This window comes from Carassius auratus, unplaced genomic scaffold, assembly GCF_003368295.1.
Source record: "Carassius auratus strain Wakin unplaced genomic scaffold, ASM336829v1 scaf_tig00014537, whole genome shotgun sequence".
Classification (NCBI taxonomy): Eukaryota; Metazoa; Chordata; class Actinopteri; order Cypriniformes; family Cyprinidae; genus Carassius; species Carassius auratus.
This window is the reverse complement of record NW_020524505.1, coordinates 94,181-113,077: the sequence shown is the minus strand read 5'-3', so window position 1 is coordinate 113,077 and position 18,897 is coordinate 94,181. Positions and strand designations below refer to the sequence as shown.

General features: G+C 35.0%; 1 protein-coding gene across 1 annotated transcript; it reads left to right on the top strand.

Annotated features, from left to right (window-relative positions):
• Positions 1-7,551: 7,551 nt before the first annotated feature.
• On the top strand, positions 7,552-11,698 carry LOC113074399 (cyclin-dependent kinase inhibitor 1B-like). The gene is made up of 3 exons (XM_026247230.1): positions 7,552-8,206; positions 8,554-8,670; positions 10,609-11,698. Exons 1-2 carry the CDS (start codon positions 7,774-7,776, stop codon positions 8,658-8,660), a joined length of 540 nt encoding a protein of 179 aa, XP_026103015.1. The 5' UTR covers positions 7,552-7,773; the 3' UTR covers positions 8,661-8,670; positions 10,609-11,698.
• The last annotated feature ends 7,199 nt before the right edge of the window (positions 11,699-18,897 follow it).

Genomic DNA, 18,897 nt, shown 5'->3' with positions numbered 1-18,897 from the left:
ACAAAAATATTTGTTTGTTTGTTAATTATTAATTTTTAACTCGAGAAATTTTGAGTTTGATCACAAAACTTATCGTTCCTCCATGAAACGTCACAAAACTTTTTTGTTCGTTCACAAAAGTATTGCGTTCCACGATCTCTTGCATTGCACCAAAAATCGAAAATTTGCATTAGCTCATTAAAGTATTGCGTTCCCCCAATAAGTTTTGCGTTCTTTCACAAAACATTTTTGTTCGCACAAAATATTTGCGTGTTTTTTGCTAAAGTTTTGTTTTCGTTCACAAAACATTGCAAAGGGGAAAGCAAATATTTTACGAGCGAACGAACATTTTTGCAAATTGATTTTGTTTTACAAGCAAACACAAAGCTCGAACACAAAGCTGGCGAATACAGTACTTTATCCAGCTTCATCCATAAACTCACTTTCCTTTGCAACCCTGTAAATACCAGACACTTAATCAATGCATCGTCTTTTTAATAAATGCTTTTAACACCTAAAGACATTGTGTGCATAGGTATTATGCACTACCGAGATTATGACCATGCTGATTGAAATTGTCTTTTTACACTAAAGCAAATGAATCTTTATTAATTTATATATAGCAGATGTTGTGAAATCAAATAGTTTTATGCAGTGCAATGTAAATATGAGGGAAGATTTGTCATCAAACGACATTTGCCTGGGAATTCATCTCATATTTTCCACATTCCTTTTTAATTGAGCGTGAGGACCTGTGCATTTCCACACTGAACAGATAGATTTCCATTTGGACGCCATCCTGATTGTTTTCTCTTGACTAATATGATGTAAGTGATCATTTTTATGCAAGCTTGTTTCTGTCATGGGATGGATAAAAAAGAGACAATTCTGAAAGAATATTTTTTATAGCTTTTTTCCCCCTATTACATATTGTAGTAATCATCCTAATTTAAAATATAATTTGAAAGCTTAAACACTCAAAATTCCTAAGTTTTGAAATTTGAAATTGCGTTCACATGGAAATAGTACCTTAGCAGGCTAAACAGAATTTTATAATCAATGCTTTTTCTAATCTTGACAAAACACTTTTTTTTGTGATGCCGCTAATTGTGGCTGAAATTTATGAATTTGTGACCGGAAAATGCATCAAAGTGAGTTTTTTTGTGTCACCTGGTGGCTGTTTATGGTATAGCATCTAAACAAAATCTCACAGGAAACTCAACTTTGTGAGATCAAAACTTCAAATTTGGAACATAACTTAGGTAGACGTATGGCTTTGATTTTATAGCAATTTTAGATTACAAAATATTATTAAAATGTTTTACTGTAAGGAATCCATGTTCTTCTCAAACTCGCAAACCCAGAATTCAGAGAGAGAGAAAAAAAGTGCGAGATATTTTGTTCAGATTTCTGAGGAAAAAAGGCAGAAATTCTGAAAATATAAATTCAGAATAATGAGAAAATAATTAGCATATAAACAATTCAAATTTAAAAAAGTAAAAACAGTCAAAAAAGTAAAACATTTTAGATATATACTCAAAACATGAGAATTGCGAGATATAAACTCAGAATTCTGAGGCAAAAAGTAAACATATGTAAACAGAAAATAAAATCAGAATCTAAAAAAATTAAAACTCTGGAAAAAAAAATCAAAATTTCAGGATTTTTTATATATATATATATATTTCTGTGGTGGAAACAAGCTTCCATATTTTTTTGCCATAAATCAGGATTTGGGAACCATCAGATCCAGGTTGACCAATCAAATTCTGATTATTTTTGTTTGTGATCCTCCCCTGCTGTACTGAGGTCTCAGGTAAAGAACAGAGGTACTGATGATATATGATCATCAACAGCTGCCAAACGGTTTATAAACCCAGCAATACTCACTCTCTCTTAAGCCGATGTAATGTGCGCTCCCTGCTTCACACCCTCACTCTCAGAAATCACTAAATACATTTGCATGTTGCATTTTTACTATCTATTTACAAGCTTGCATTTATGTGGTTGACGTGTTGCATCAGAATGTACTGAATTCATCCTCAGCCTTGTTGACTTGTTAGTAGCTTACTACACTACTTTAGTCACACTGGAAATGTGTGCTGTTGTATATTGCAAATGTAGTGTTCGTATGTGTAGTATGCATACTATTTCTGCAGCATACAGTAAGTAGTATGCTATTCTGATTTGTCTCTTTCAGTGCCTTAGATCCAGATATTGCAAGATACTGTATGAAGTGTTATGGCATGGATGATTGAAACTCACTTTAGAGTTATGTTTGTAATGTTAATGTTTCAAATCAAATCATGTATTATTATAAGATTTTGTTGTTGTCCTGTAATATTTGTTGATTGAGCAAATGTATGCATAAAGCATTGCGTTAGTTTTTTTCTTTATTATCAGATTAAAATGAAATATTTGATTGTCAGCAGCTTTGCTTTTCTAACTAGTGTTTGGTATTTTTCTACAGAAGGAATCTGAATCAGGGAATTGTCTCAGTCTTCTCCTTTAGTCCCTGTAGCTCAGGTCACAGTAAAGTCAAGTACTGTTTCTAATAAATGCTTGATTTTAAGCTGGTTGTTACAGATCTGTGACTTTATACAAGCTGATTATTAATATTAAACTGCTGCAAAAAGGCCTTGGTAATGTTGTTTTTGCTGTACATGGGCTTAACATGTATGTATATCTAGTCATGTGTCAAAATAAATGACATCTTCGTAAAATTCAAATCAAATGTGGAAATGTGTGTCTTTAATATACAAAGTCCAAGTAATTTGGAAAAAGAATCGATCAGATACTATTTCTCTAAACTTTGGCGGTTTCACAGAAGTAAACTCTTGTATAACGGCGTCCAGTGGAGTACAGTCAAAAATATACAAGTGTTTTGTGCAAATTCTTTCTTAATCGATTTAGAATCTAATCAATAATTTAACATTTTTTAAAAATAAAACAATTGTACTATTTTATTGCCTTTTTCTGTATTGCTCTAATAATTAAATAAAGTACCCAGCACTGAAATAAGTTGTTTGTTATTACAAAGTATTTTTATAATTTGAAAGACATTATTTATATAAATCCTTCAAACTAATATACTGTATATAAAAGATTGCAATTGTTTTTGCTAATGAACATCACCATAAAGACGATAAAAGTCTTGTGATTTGAGTTCAGTTTAATTCAGTTTTTTAGACCACTGCTCATATCTCAATGAAAACAATGAATATTATTATTAAAAGTCATTGTTGTACAGTTCACAATATGTCAAATAAAGAATAAGAACAACAACAACACAAACTGAACATATATGTAAAAATACAATATATATATATATATATATATATATATATATATATATATATATATATATATATATATATATATATATATAATAAAAATGAGTAAATATTTGGGGAGTTGTGTTTTGTGTTCTTATGTTTTAAAGGATTTCAAAGTTGTGTTTTTTTTGTTTTGTTTTTTTACTATTCTTGTCTTATGAATATAAAACTATGCCAAAATAAAAAAAATACAGTTTTGTGTTTCAGGAAAAAAAATGGAAAAATCTGTTTGTATTTTGCACACAAGGATGTAAAAACGTAAATAAGACAAATGCATGATGAATGTAACAGGTTAACAATGATAAAGTGTCATGGAAAAATAACTATACAGTATAATATAATAGATCGAGCAATAAATCGTAGTTCTGTTTTTTTTCATAAATATAATTTAGTTTTTTATAATTTAGAGCTTTTAGCACATTAGTGAATGTAATTCATGGGGGGTTGTTGCCATTCTACCCATTTGTATTTCTCCTCCCCACATCTGTGCGCTCGTGGCGACAGCGTCATCCAAACTCCCGTTCCAATATGGCGGCGTCCGGTGCGGTTCACATGTCGATTTCAGACAACGTCTTATTTAAAAACTGAGGCCTCCTGAAAGAGTCGTTCCCTGCGCACGCGGTCCACAGACCGTCTACTGCGGCTTCGACCCGACCGTGGACAGCCTGCACGCCGAACTTTTCTCCAGGCCTTTGACTTCTACCGTTTGCACCAGCTGCACGGCTGCAGGATCCAGCTGGGAGGAACCTATCAGTACCATGATAGCTACTACATCACGTGTTTCCATCTGATATACAGTAGCATGCGAAAGATTGGGCACCCCTTGCAGAATCTGATGTGAATAATGTGAATAATTTTAACAAAATAAGAGAGATCAAACTAAATGTATGTTATTTTTTACTTAGTAGGCTTCTGTCCTCCTGAGTAAGATATTGTGTACATAAAAGATGTTTACATTAAGTCTACAAGACAAAAAAATGGCTGAAATTATTCAAATAACCCCATTCAAAAGTTTGTGAACCCTTGGTTCGTAATACTGTGTTTTGTTACCTGATGATCCACGACTGTCTTGCTGTTTTGTGATGGTTGTGCATGAGTCCCTTGTTTGTTCTGAACAGTTAAACTGAGAAATGTTCTTCAGAAAAATCCTCCAGCTCCTGCAGATTCTTCAGTTTTCCAGTATCTTTTGCATATTTGAACCCTTTCCACCAGAGACTTTATGATTTTGAGATTCATCTTTTCACACTGAGGACAATTGAGAGACTCAAACACAACTATTAAAAAAGGTTCAAACGTTCACTGATGCTCCAGAAGGAAACACCACATTAAGAGCTGGGGGGTGAAGACTTTTGAACATGATGAAGATCGCCAAATTTTTCTTATTTTGTTGATATATATATATAATTTTTTTTTTTTTTTTCATTTAGTTCTGTCCTTCGTACGCAACAGAAGATACTTGTATAATGCATCTTGTTTGACATCTGATAGAAAACGTCCTATAGATGTATTGGTAAATCAACTTCAAATATTAGTGTTGTAATTGTATATTGTAATCAATAGTATTATAATATGTCCTTAATTAATTTATTTTTTATTTGATTTAATAATAATTATAATTACAATAATACATATTAGTAATAATCACAAAATGTGCAATTAGATGTGTATCCCCAGTTTTTTTATTATTATTATTATTTTAATTTTTTTGTATCAAATAATGAACAGTTTCATGGCCAGTAAAAACATTTATGTCCTAAATATATATATATATATATACATTTAATGATAATAATAATAATAAATAGTGCATTTCTAATTGAATATGGATCTATCTCTCCATCCAGGTGCACCAATTCTCTGTACCACAGTAATCTTCAATCTCTGGAGCAGATGAGTGACACTGAACTCCAGGAGCTTGTCCGAGAGGCTCCATTCCACAAGGTTTTCCTGGATCCAGGAACGACGGTTCTGGACGCCTGCAGACGAGCACAAGACGCCATCCTGATGTCATCACGGCGGGAATCTTACCTGTAGTGTTTTGGAATGTTGAGTTTAAAAGTAACACACACTCTCAACACATCTTGTTACTTTGTATACAACGCGTTAGTTACTTTGATGTTACTTTGTATCACTCTCAGGGGACTTCCTGTTTGAAACTGGCTCAGTCCAGGTCTTAAAACATTAAGAAAAACAAATGAAAGATTGGTTTTTGATGCATATTTTACATTTTTTAAATGCATTCCTGCCTTTTCTGCTTCATGCTATGTACTTGTTTCTGTATGATCAGGTATCAGATGATCAAGGAGGTGGTGTTTGGATCAACCACCAGAGAGCAGCAAACCCCGAGCAAGTTCTGCTTCTGGGTCAACACATCCTCTCTAATGGAGGAAAGAGGAACTTTTACATCCTAAAGTGGCTTAGTATGTGAATTGCCAACTAGGAAATGCGCATATTTGCTCCACAGACAAAGCGAACTCCTTCAGGATTTATAAAGGCATATAAAAATTCATTATTGTATGTTCACCAGTGTGGAGAATCCCAGCGCTCGCCAGCAGAGGTCTGTCTTAGTTCAGGACAGTAAGCTGAACTCTTATCAAAGACTTTGAAATGAAATGTTGAATTGTGCTGTTGAGAAACCCTCAAGGGAATGTCTGTGGATTCTATCAAAGACGTGAGAACAGACTTTGTCTTGTTTGTGCCTGTTTTATTCGGACAAATTACACAGTCTGGTGTGTGAATACGACCTTGATTTTAAATCACACAGGAAAACTGGGTTCCGGTAAACTCTTTAATTAAGCATATTATGTGAAATTATACTGTTTTCTTTTTTCTTTTTCTTTTTTTCAGTTTGGCTTCTAAGACAAAACTGACATGAGTGTGACAGAATATGATGCATGAATTCAATTAAATATGCTTTGATTTATATAGTTAAAGAAAGCATCATTTAAAAACAGCAAATGTGCTGTACGATCAAGAAAATGAAACGCATACAAAATTAAACTAACTTTAGAAAGGGAAAATGCAACTTTTTATCTCACAATTCTGACTTTTTTATTTTTGAGCAAAAAATTGCAATTAGTTTTTTTTTTTCATAGCAGAAAAAAAAAATAGAATTTTGAGATAAAAACTCAGAATTCTAATAATTGCAAGGACAAAAGTCAGAATTCTGAGTTGATATCTTGCAACTGTGTGTTTGAGGCTTCTGAAAGCTGCACAGTTCTGTTCGGGACGATTGCGAGGGCTGGTCTGTTCCTGGAAATGTTTTGGCATTGTAGCTTCTCACTTCTAGGAACAAATTGAACGTATAGTGAATCTCATCTTACTTCCACATTTTGTGATTCTAGTGTCTCAGTTTCAAACATCATCTAACACAATATCAAACCATCCTAAAAGCATACCTGTTTCTATGAATCATTTGTTCTATCACAGGAAACGGTAGACTTGTGTATCTTAAAAAATAGTTTTATTAATACCTTTTAGATCTAATTTAGGATTATTCTTATAGAAACAATATTGAGGAAACCATAAATATTCATCTGTTAGGCCGTGACTACACTGAAAAGTCTTAAACTAGTCTGACAGTGTGTCTTAGTCAAGGAACAAGACTTAAGTTTTGTTTAGTCATTGTTTGTTGCACAGGATTTTGAGCAGAAAATCATAGATTCTCATGTGATCTCTTCCCCATTATTTCACTGATTTTTTTTCTTTTCTTTTTCATTTCATTTGCACAATTTCATTGTTCTTGTTTTAACTGTTTCAGAACTTGACGTTCAAAGTCACGAAGCGCTCGATTGTGATTCGCCAACGAGTCGCTCGTTTGAACCGAATCTTTTAAACGATTCATCCAATCACTCCCTTTAGAAAACTCATATACGTAAAACCAATAGTTCACATGTTTTCTGATCACGCAAAATAAATAATTTAGGCAACATGTACAGAAATTAATTTAATAATTAAAGTAGCTTATTCGAAAGTGTATGTGAAACGAATCAGCGGGTCATTTAGTGAATCTATTCGAAAACGACTCATTCGAAGGAGTCGACTCGTAACTCGGAGGCTCGTCTGGGGTGTTTGTTGATGTGCTCTCTCTCGGGTCGTGGGGGGATGTGCGCGGAGAGAAGGCGGATCTCCGAAGCACCAATCCGCGGTGTTCCTCCGGGCGTTTAAAGAGCTCTTTGTGTCAATCACCCGTTTTTTTTTCATCGCCATATTGGGCGCTGAAAAAAGCCTCGCCTTGTTATTTCTCTTCCCCTTTTTTTACTACGAGCGCAGTTGATAGGTGTGGCCATCACGAACGCTGCTTTTGTTTTGATGCTCGTCGCCCGTCCGTGTTTTTCGCACATGTGGCGCACCCGGGGTGAGTCTGCCTTCACGCCCGTCGCTTTGGATCGCGTCAACGCAGGAGGGAACGCTCTGTAACAGCGGTCGGGTTTGTGTTTAAGCCCTCGAACGCCTTAAAATGTCCAATGTTCGCTTATCTAACGGCAGCCCGACGCTGGAACGGATGGAAGCGCGACTGTCCGATCAGCCCAAGCCGTCGGCGTGTCGGAACCTGTTCGGTCCGGTGGATCATGAAGAGTTAAAGAAGGATTTCCAGCGGCAGCTGAAGGCGATGGAGGACGCGTCGGCGGACGCGTGGAACTTCGACTTCTCCACGCACACGCCGCGCGCCGGCGGCAGATACCAGTGGGACGCGCTGGACATCCGCTCGGTGCCCGGTTTCTACAGCAGATCGGTGCGGGCGAAGGGCTCCGATCTCCACATATGCTCCTCTGGGGATAATAACGACATTAACGTGGATGTTAACGGCAATCACGACTGTCGGGTAACGGAGCAGAGCACGGAGACGCCCGATAAAGACCGAGAGCAGAGGAAAAGAAGCTCTTGTGTCGGTACGTGCTGAATTCGCGATCTAATTAATCGATCATGCATTTCTAGAACAACGAGTGCATTTTCCAGTTTATTAAAAAAGTATCTACATATCTGATTAAAAACAATATCTGTCTATTAATTTGAAGCCTTTCACACTTCTGAGTTATGCGCGTGAAGCCCGAATCTGATAATGCGATAAAAAGATGCAGTGTTACGCGTTATGCATTTTCATGATACAAAGAAAGAATTGCATTGCAGTTGCATGTTCTTTGAAATCCTCGAAACTTGATGTTTAAATAGCAGGTTTCATTTGATTGTTAACCCGTGTGGGATGATGATGATGATGATAAATGTGTGTTTGTTTCAGACTCGTCGTGTCAAAGCAAACGCTCACACATCTGTGTGGATGAAGTAACGCGGACGCCGAGAAAACCCAAAAAACCCAGAAAACACCCCAGTCCTACTTTAACATAAACCCAGAGAGGTGAGCACAACTATTTATTTTCACACTGTCACACCCGAGTCATTTATACAGAATAAATGCTGTTTGAATCAATGCATTTAATACCGATATTTTATATCATTTGGTATAAATGTAAAAGTGGCGTTTTATTAAAAGTGCATGGTAAAAAGATGATTGGAATACGTTTTACAATAAAGTAAGCTTTTCTACTTCATAATTTCTCTTAACTGCATGTGTTGTTTGCTGTTTTTTTGTAACTATTTGGTAAAGTTACTAGTATAATGTCTGCGCGTGAGGTGTTTCGACTTCACGTTTTATTTCAGTATGTACTTGAAGTACGTGAAAGGGTTAATGTAGTGGGTTTACTACAAGAGCTCGAGTTCCCTTCAGAGTGAAACACATTCTACACGTCAGCATGTGTTCTGCTGTATTTACAGTGAAACGCAGGGCTCTCTTTTATCACGCGCGCGCGTTAAACTGCGCATTTATTCAGAGCATTGAAATGCAACACCTGATGAAGCTGTATTTAAATGCATAAATCTGATCTAACTGCAGGTTATCATTACCTCGGTTAGTCGTGTGAGGAAACGTCCTGCCAGATCAATAAGTCAATGAGTAAATCCAGCCAGTCATAACATTAGTAATGCGTGTTTTGCTTTGGTGGGACTCGGAAGGTTTCATGATCTCATTTTCCAGTGTTTTTCAGTTCATTCAGGTTTTTGTGGGTTGCACTGCTCGTCTGGTTGTGGTGTGCTGTGACTCTATCTCTGCATTAGTCAACACAGTTTTATTGTAATGATTGTTAACGTTTACAACATTGCACATGAAATTATTTATGCATAATGCAGAAATTAAATGAGGTGAATAATGAGACGAATATATACAAGTTTTCTGAAACCATATCTACCAATTAAATTTTTTTTCATGTAATTGTGAGAAAAAAAGCCAGAATTGCAAGATATAAACTCAAATTTGAAATCAGAATTGTCATTAATTTGGAATGGGAAACAATTGTGAGATATGAACTCTGAATTGATTATCTGAGAAGAAAAGTCAAATAGTTGTTCTTTTTCTTTTAAATTAGCTTTACCTTTTTTTTTTATTACCTTTTTTGCAATTACCTAGAATTTGCGTGTTATATGTTGGAGGAAAAAAACAGAGTTTGTAAGATACAAACAATGAATTCAGAGAAGAAAAAAAAACATTTGTGAGCTTAGACATTATTTCCTTTTTTAAAAAAAATTCAGCAACAACAACAACAAAAAAACAATTTGTGAGGTTTATCAGAAGAATTTGCAAGAAAAAGTCAGAATTCCAAGATATCAACTCACAATTCTGAGAAATCCGAACTGTTAAATAAAAATGTTCAATTGTGAGAACAAAAGTCAGTATTGTGTGATTAAAAAAATAGCAATGACTGTTTTCGCAATTACCTATGAATTTTAATAAAAATAAAATAAAAAATGTGAGGTGTAAACTCAGAATTCAGAGAAAGAAAAAAATATTTTGTGATTTTTAAAGTCACACCTTTTATTTTTTTAATTATTGTATTGGAAATAAAAATTGCAACTGAGATAAGTCAGGAATGTAAGATATGATCTTATAATTTCAAAATGCACACTTTTTTATTTTTCTTGTAATTCTCAGAAGAATGTCAGAATTGAGTCAGAATTCTATTCGTCTGATTTCACTTCTCAGAATTCTGAGGAAACATTTGAATTGTTGGAATAAGTCACAATGACCTTTTTTTTTTTTTAAATGTTCATGGCTTTCCATGCATTAAAATTTCCATGGCAATCAAACTAAAGTCAAATCTACAGTGCAGATGAAAGAGGAGTTTATTGCTTTCATAATCAGTATTTAAAACCACATGAAATAGCGAAGCAGTTGTGCAGTGAATGTTTATTGTGATTCTGTAGCAGAAGCGAATGACTAATCGTCTCCTATATTTCCTGACAGGGCTGAAGCTGATGCTGTGGCTTTGATGACCTCAGTGCTCGCTGAACGAAAGATGGATCAAACATATCAACTCTAAGAGTGTGTTCAAGCACTGAAACAAACGCTAACGTTCTAGCACTCAAGAATAAAGCCGTGGATGTAGCAGTGTGCAATTAGGTGGATCTCCTTTTGTGCTCACTTTTGGTTTTCTTACTACCTGTGTATATAAACATATATATATATTTTCCTTTTCATATGTAGCACATAATTAGTAATATGTTGGAAAAAATCTATTTTTTTTTTTCTTTTCTCTTTTTTTTATTTTTATTTGGAGGTGTGAGTTTGGTTTGACTTGAAGAGCCACCGTTGCAGTGTAGGTTTTTTATTTTTTTGGCAATGCTGTTCATGTTTATTTCACATTTTGAAGGTCTGTTTTTGAACAAATATATCTATATTTTCTTTTTCACATGAGGTACACAGAATGGATCCAGTTGGATCTGAACATCTCAGCCTCTTTTCTTGGTTTTGTTTTAAAGGTGATGTAAAAGTTTGTGTAGCATGGACCAGTATTAACAGTTTCAGGCACTTCTGTGGAGGAGAAACGTCTCTCACTCTTAAATTATTTCTTTGCAAGATGCTTCTTGATCATCTGTAAGTTGCGTGACGTTTTCTACTGATTTCTTTTTGCGTTTCACTTTTGTTTGACTCATCACTCTTGATTTTGCCTTGTTTTCTTCGCTCCTGCAAGCGTATGCATCTGAAACACTCGACATATCGATTCTGTGGTGAAACCTGATGCAGAACTGTATTTATAAAGTAAATATTAATATTTGATTTACACTGCCTGTGTATTTGTGTAAACTTTGAGATGTACCTGTGTACATAACTTTGTAAAAAACACTGAGAAAATTAACTAACTTATTTATGACAAGGTTTCTTTTTTTGGGAGGGGGGGGGGGGGGTTAAAATGTGTTTTTGGTCAAGGTTTGAGTCGTTATCTTTGTAAATGCTTTTTTTTTTTGGTAGTTTCTTTTTTCTAAATATGTAAAATATTTTAACATGTCGTAAAAGGTTGCAAACTGAGCCTGATTAAAATATTTGATAACTGCTTTTTTTTTTTTTTTTTTTTTTTCATGTGTGGTTCTACATTGTGCTGCAATCAATTAAAAATAATTAAATTATTTCAACCCACATCTGTCTTATTTGAACATTATGTAATGTATTGTCACTTCAGACCTTCAGTAATTAAAAGACCAGATGTACATTTGCATCTAAATCCTTAAGCAAACTAAAATACTTTAAAAAATATGTATTTAATATTTAAAATATATTTTTATATATTTATACCAGTGGAGAAAATATACTGATAGAAATATATTTACATCTTAAGGAAATACCATTATTGGTATGTTGAAATCTATTTAAAGATATAATTGCATATAAAAGTGATATAAAAAATAGATATAAAAGTGATTAAAATGAAGAAAAAAAAAGTTTGAGTAGAAATCTATATTTACATAAATGTATTTTTACTTTTTTTAGAAAATATTTTTGGGGTAATTTGTGTGTATATTTTGAAGTACATTAAAAAAAAAAAAAATCTGAAAAACGTTTAATAATAAAACGTTCCTTGCACCATGATTTAACAATTTTTGAGCAATCCTTGGTTGGAATTATTATTATTATTTTTTTAGACAAGCCAAAATAAATGCACATAAATTATTCCAATTAAGACTTTTTATTTCAACATTATACAAAAACATTTGTCAATTTAAAACTTTAAAAATGCTATCTGTGCAAGACATTTATGCATATGCAATAAATGCATATTTAAAGCCATAAACAACACATTTTTTAGAGCTGTTAAAATGCACTAAATTTTACTAGCCTTCCATAAACACTACAGGAAAATAAACTGTATATATTTTTAGCCATTCCAGTGACTAAACCAATTTTTGGATTATGCAAAAAAAAAACAAAGTGAGAGCTCCTTGCGCTGCTTGACCTTTCTTGAGCAGTGTTGTCAAGCAGCCGTTTGTCTGAATGAAGCACACATGCCAACGGTTAGTCAGCGCTGACTCAAACACAAACTGACAGTGGGTGTGGTGATCCGGCACAGGTGCTAGTTTGTCATCCCACTAGTTTGCATTAACTGCATTAACCCACGGACGACTCATTTTTGACTTCAGCTAACTACAAATGCTTTATGCACAGTCACTTAGGAAATACAGAAACGCAAACACACAGCTTTTTGACTTCTCGAGACATTAACTGATGGACTGGAGTTCTGTGGATCATTGTGATGTTTGTATCAGCTGTTTGGACTCTCATTCTGACGGCACCCATTCACATCCATTGGAGAGCAAGTGATGCAATGCTACATTTCTCCAAATCTGATGAGAACCTTTCAGCAAATTTTCACTTATTTCACAACAAACCAGAAATGTCAGTTGTCAAATGTCAAAATTTATTTGCACCACAGAAAGGTCACCAGAATATGCAGCTGTACAGTCCTCTTTTTTTAGTTTATTTTATTATTTATTTAATAACAATTAGCAGTTTATTTTTATTTTACAAAACGTGACACTGAAATGCAACTCGAACACTGTTATGTCTCATCTGTGGAGGAGCAGCATGTAAGCAATCCCATTCAAAAAGATATTTCTAGAAAATAAATATTTTAAATAAATAAATATATTTCTTATATGGTTGCACTTAATTTGAACTTTTTGTTATGTCTTTTTTGTTATAATGATGGCATAACTATGACTTCATTTTAAGAATTCAACCAACTTATGACTTGATACATTGTTTCTTGTAATTGACTTTCTCAAAATTGTTACATTTTATGTCAGAATTAGGAATTTTCAAAGCAATTTCTTTTTTATAACATCTCAGCAAACCCATATGGTTTTTTGTTTTGTTTTTATTATTATTTTTTTCCAGGCTAAAATATGTTATAAACAGTAAAGCTCAATTAAATGTATTTTTTAAATGTAAAATATATTTAGTTTCAGCCTTCATATACTAAAATAAATTTCAAAATGTTTATATGACAAATAAATGTTTAAATGTCTTTGAAAATTGTATTTAAATTTTTTTAAATATATATATATATATATATATATATAGGTAATTATTTTTTTGTAAATAATTGGTAAATCATGTATATTTTAAATATATTTTATAACATTTAATATATATATAATTTAATTTAATTTAATTTGAATATATATATGAATACAGACTAATTATTTATTATTATTATTATTATTATTATTATTATTATTATTTTGGCCATATGTTAAAACATTTTCCTCAGACCCCCATTCAGTAATTTTTAAAAGGCCAAGCCAATATTTTCACATGAACTGGTTCCACAAAAATGAGTGCAAATATACCAGACCAATACGATCAGACATTTCAAAACAACAAAAGCAAGCAGGGATTAAATGCACATAATAAAAACAGGAAGACACCTGCATGGGTGCTGTGAGGTCTCGTGAGGCGCAGGTGTGTGACCTCAGCCGTCTTTGTGTTGTGCTCTTCACCGTCGAGAGGTTAAAACACTCTTCTGTTGTGTCTCGACTCGAGCTTGGACAGAAACAGAGAGAAGGGACGTCAGTCTTGAAGGGTTTGACTCTTCTGACCTCATCCAATCGGCTGCAGGGAAAGGTCAACACTGCCAGAGCATAAAAACACTCCAGCCTTGTTCAGTGTGCTTTAATGGACACAACGTAAATTTCCTCTTCATTGTTCCACGGACGGGACTCGAACCACAGGGAGACCATTGAGTCACGGGCCAAACTGGGAGGAAACACAGTCAGAAAGAGAAAATAAAATGTCTGTGGTCCGCTGCTCATTTCAGTTTCAGTGGTTTTGGAGTCAATCATTATGAAACCTGAAGAGCTGAAAAAACGTGTGACATTAAACAATTAAATATTCTAGGTTGCTTTGTAATACTGAAGTAAACACTACTAATGTTTCAGAAGTAGCTTATAAGTGGTGACTGTCAGTTTTGGCACGTATGACAGGATTTTTCAGAAAAATTAATACAAGACATAATCAGCCAGATGATGAACATTATTAACAGCAATTATTATATGATGCAGTCACACTTGTAGCAATATTTGTTAGTTCTGTTTGTTGATTCAGGGTTAGCATCATCTGAGGTCCTCTGAGGGTCAGCATCATCTCTTCTCAGGTGTTCTGGATCCAGACTGGAGCTTGTGTAAATCCTAGTTACCACGGGATGAAGATCCCAGCAGAAACAGAAAAACACATAGAAACATCATTAGCATAGCAGCTGATCCAACAAAGTAAAATTAATTAGTTTAACCCAAGCTAAAGAATAAGAATGCACATTTGATCAGATGCAACTACACTCATAATTTAAGAGATACATTATTCGTATGCTTGGTGAAAGAGATGTGTTTTTAATCTAGATTTAAACAGAGAGAGTGTGTCTGAACCCCGAACATTATCAGGAAGGCTATTCCAGAGTTTGGGAGCCAAATGTGAGAAAGCTCTACCTCCTTTAGTGGACTTTGCTATCCTAGGAACTACCAAAAGTCCAGCGTTTTGTGACCTTAGGGAGCGTGATGGGTTGTAGCGTGGTAGAAGGCTAGTTAGGTACGCAGGAGCTAAACCATTTAGGGCCTTATAGGTAAGTAATGATAATTTGTAACTGATACAGAACTTAATAGGTAGCCAGTGCAGATACTGTAAAATTGGGGTAATATGATCATATTTTCTTGACCTGGTAAGGACTCTAGCTGCTGCATTTTGGACTACCTGTAGCTTGTTTATTGACGAAGCAGGACAACCACCTAGAAGTGCATTACAATAGTCCAGTCTAGAGGTCATGAATGCATGAACTAGCTTCTCTGCATCAGAAACAGATAACATGTTTCGTAGCTTGGCAATGTTTCTAAGATGGAAGAATGCAGTTTTTGTAACATTGGAAATATGATTTTCAAAAGACAAATTGCTGTCTAATATAACACCCAGATTTCTGACTGTAGAGGAAGTAACAGTACATCCGTCTAGTTGCAGATTGTAATCTACAAGATTCTGTGTAGTGTTTTTTGGTCCAGTAATTAATATCTCTGTTTTATCCGAATTTAATTGGAGAAAATGATTTGTCATCCAATCTTTTACATTTTTAACACACTCCGTTAGCTTAGATAATTGGGAAGTTTCATCTGGTCTCGTTGAATATAGCTGAGTATCATCAGCATAACAGTGGAAGCTAATTCCGTATTTTCTAATAATATTACCAAGGGGCAACATGTATATTGAAAATAGAAGGGGACCTAGGACGGATCCTTGTGGCACTCCATATTTTACTGATGATAAATGAGATGACTCCCCATTTAAATAAACAAAATGGTAGCGATCGGACAGGTAGGATCTAAACCATCTCAGAGCCTGCCCTTGAATACCTGTAGTTTTGTAATCGATCTATGAGTATGTCATGATCTATGGTGTCGAACGCAGCACTAAGATCAAGTAAGACTAGAAATGAGATGCAGCCTTGATCTGACGCAAGGAGCAGGTCATTTGTAATTTTAACAAGTGCAGTTTCTGTGCTATGGTGGGGCCTGAAACCTGACTGAAATTCTTCACACAGATCATTTTTATGCAGGAAGGTGCACAATTGAGCAGACACAACTTTTTCTAAAATTTTAGACATAAATGGAAGATTTGAAATAGGCCTATAATTTGCCAGTAAACTAGGATCTAGTTTTGATTTCTTAATAAGAGGCTTGATAACCGCCGGCCTTGGATGGTTTTGGGACATGACCTAAAGATAACGACAAGTTAATGATATTGAGAAGCGGTTCTTCTGCTACAGGTAACAACTCTTTCAGTAATTTAGTGGGTACAGGATCTAATAAACATGTTGTTGGTTTAGATACAGTGATAAGTTTATTTAGTTCTTCCTGTCCTATAGTTGTAAAGCACTGCAGTTTATCTTTGGGTGCGATGGATGAAACTGAAGTGTTAGATGCTGTAGAATCTACATTCGCTATTGTATTTCTAATGTTATCTATTTTATCAGTGAAGAAATTCATAAAGTCATTACTATTAAACGTTGGTGGAATATTTAAATCAGGTGGCGTCTGGTAATCTGTTAACTTAGCCACTGTGCTAAATAAAAACCTTGGATTGTTTTGGTTATTTTCAATGAGTTTGTGTATATGCTCTGCCCTAGCAGTTTTTACAGCTGGACATACTGTTTTTATGTAAAATTCTAAAAACTTCCAATTTAGTTTTTCTCCATTTGCATTTGCTACGAGTTTCTTTCTTGAGAGAGTGAGTATTACTGTTATACCATGGTACAAATAAAAACCCACACAACATTACAAGTATTGTATTGCTATTTTACTGTTGTTTTGCTATATTTTAACATTAATATATAATAATAATAATACATGCAGATTCCACTGCTATATTTCTTTATTATAAACAATTGTTTGGGAGGCAGACCTACTCTTTTAGTTGAAATGTAGATTAAAGAGCCATCACTTTAACCTGACTTACACATAACACACTAACACATTTTTAATATTCAAATTCATTAAAGGAATATTTTTTATAGCTTGTTGAAATTGCCACTTTTAGGGTATGAGCCAAAACGATGCTGATGCTGTTTTGTGTGTGTGTGTGTGTGTGTTTGTCCCCTTTAAATGCAAATGAGCTGTTTCTCCCGCCTCCCTGTTCAGAAGAGGGCGGAGCTTCAAGAGCTCATGCTCGTGAGCATTAACTGCTGGTGACCCTGTTACTGACCTCACATTGCTTCCAAATGCAATTTCTATCTAGCACATTAATATTCACGATCATTCTGGTAGCACGTGAAAACAGACAGAGACAATGGTAGCTTTAGCATTAGCCTTACAGGGAGCCAAGAAGCTCTTTTGGAAAACAAAATATGATGCATGATGTTTACTTTGTCTGGAGTCTGGACGTTTGCGCACGAAGGGTTGGTGTCAATCCCTCTTTCAGAAGCAATTTTTGCAAAACTCCATGTGTCTTTGAGCAACACTGACTGTGTTTCATTACTGAATCAATCAGCCACTTGAACAAATCGTTTGAATGATTGATGTAAGCACAAACGTCCACCAAAACACGACACTTTTAATGGCTCTTTGGCGCTGACATTGTACCTCCAGCAGCTACAGCAAGAAAACAGTAATAGCTGACCGCTGTTTCCCACTCAGGGCTGTGTTTATGCTAATAGAGCAGAGAGCGTCACAAATGGGTGGGGCTTTCCCGAGTATGACATCATAGTCTGGAACTGCTTGTGTGGAGAGACTGATTATTATTTATTGGGATTATAAAACAATGAGTGGGTGGGTTTTTTTACAATTGTGGGCTGGTTGTTTTCACACATTACAGCACCTTAGTTCAAACACCTTATAAACAGGGGCGGGTCTACGTGGTGGCCAGGGGGGGCACCGGCCCCCCCTGAAATTCGATTGGCCACCCCAGGTGCCCCCCCTATAAGATGTCTTGTGATTGGTTCATTTTATGGCAAATCAGTCTATAGACTCTACTGAAGTTCGGGATTCAAAGAAGTGCAGCGTCTTCAGAGAAACAACGCTCGTCACGATCTTGGACTTAATTAATTAATTCTTGACCTGGGTCTTCAGTCTGTGATTAACTCACCTCGTGTCTGACAAGTCTTCGGGTTCAAATCATTCCTTAAAGGGTTAGTTCGCCCAAAAATGAAAACTATGTCATTAATAACTCACCCTTATGCTGTTCCAAACATGTAAGGCCTCCTTTTATCTTCGGAACACAGTTTAAGATATTTTAGATTTAGTCCGAGAGCTCTCAGTCCCTCCATTGAAGCTGTGTGTACGGTCTACTGTCCATGTCCAGAAAGGTAAGAAAAACATCATCAAAGTAGTCCATGTGACATCAGAGGGTCAGTTAGAATATTCTGAAGCATCGAAAATACATTTTGGTCCAAAAATAGCAAAAACGATGACTTTATTCAGCATTGTCTTCTCTTCCGTGTCTGTGTGAGAGAGAGTTCAAATCAAAGCAGTCTGGATATCCGGTTCGCGAACGAATCATTCATTTCACCAAATCGAACTGAATAGTTTTAAACGGTTCGCTTCTCTAATACGCATTAATCCACAAATGACTTAAGATGTTAACTTTTTTTTAATGTGGCTGACACTCCCTCTGAGTTCAAACAAACTAATATCCCGGAGTAATTCATGTACTCAAACAGTACACTGACTGAACTGCTGTGAAGATGAACACAGAGCCGAGCCAGATAACGAACAATAGACTGAC

Bases quoted from the DNA above. Each gene is read 5' to 3' on its own strand.
- LOC113074399 (XM_026247230.1), top strand. From the start codon at position 7,774: ATGTCCAATGTTCGCTTATCTAACGGCAGCCCGACGCTGGAACGGATG. The intron at 8,207-8,553 runs GTACGTGCTGAA...TGTTTGTTTCAG, and splicing joins GAAAAGAAGCTCTTGTGTCG to ACTCGTCGTGTCAAAGCAAA.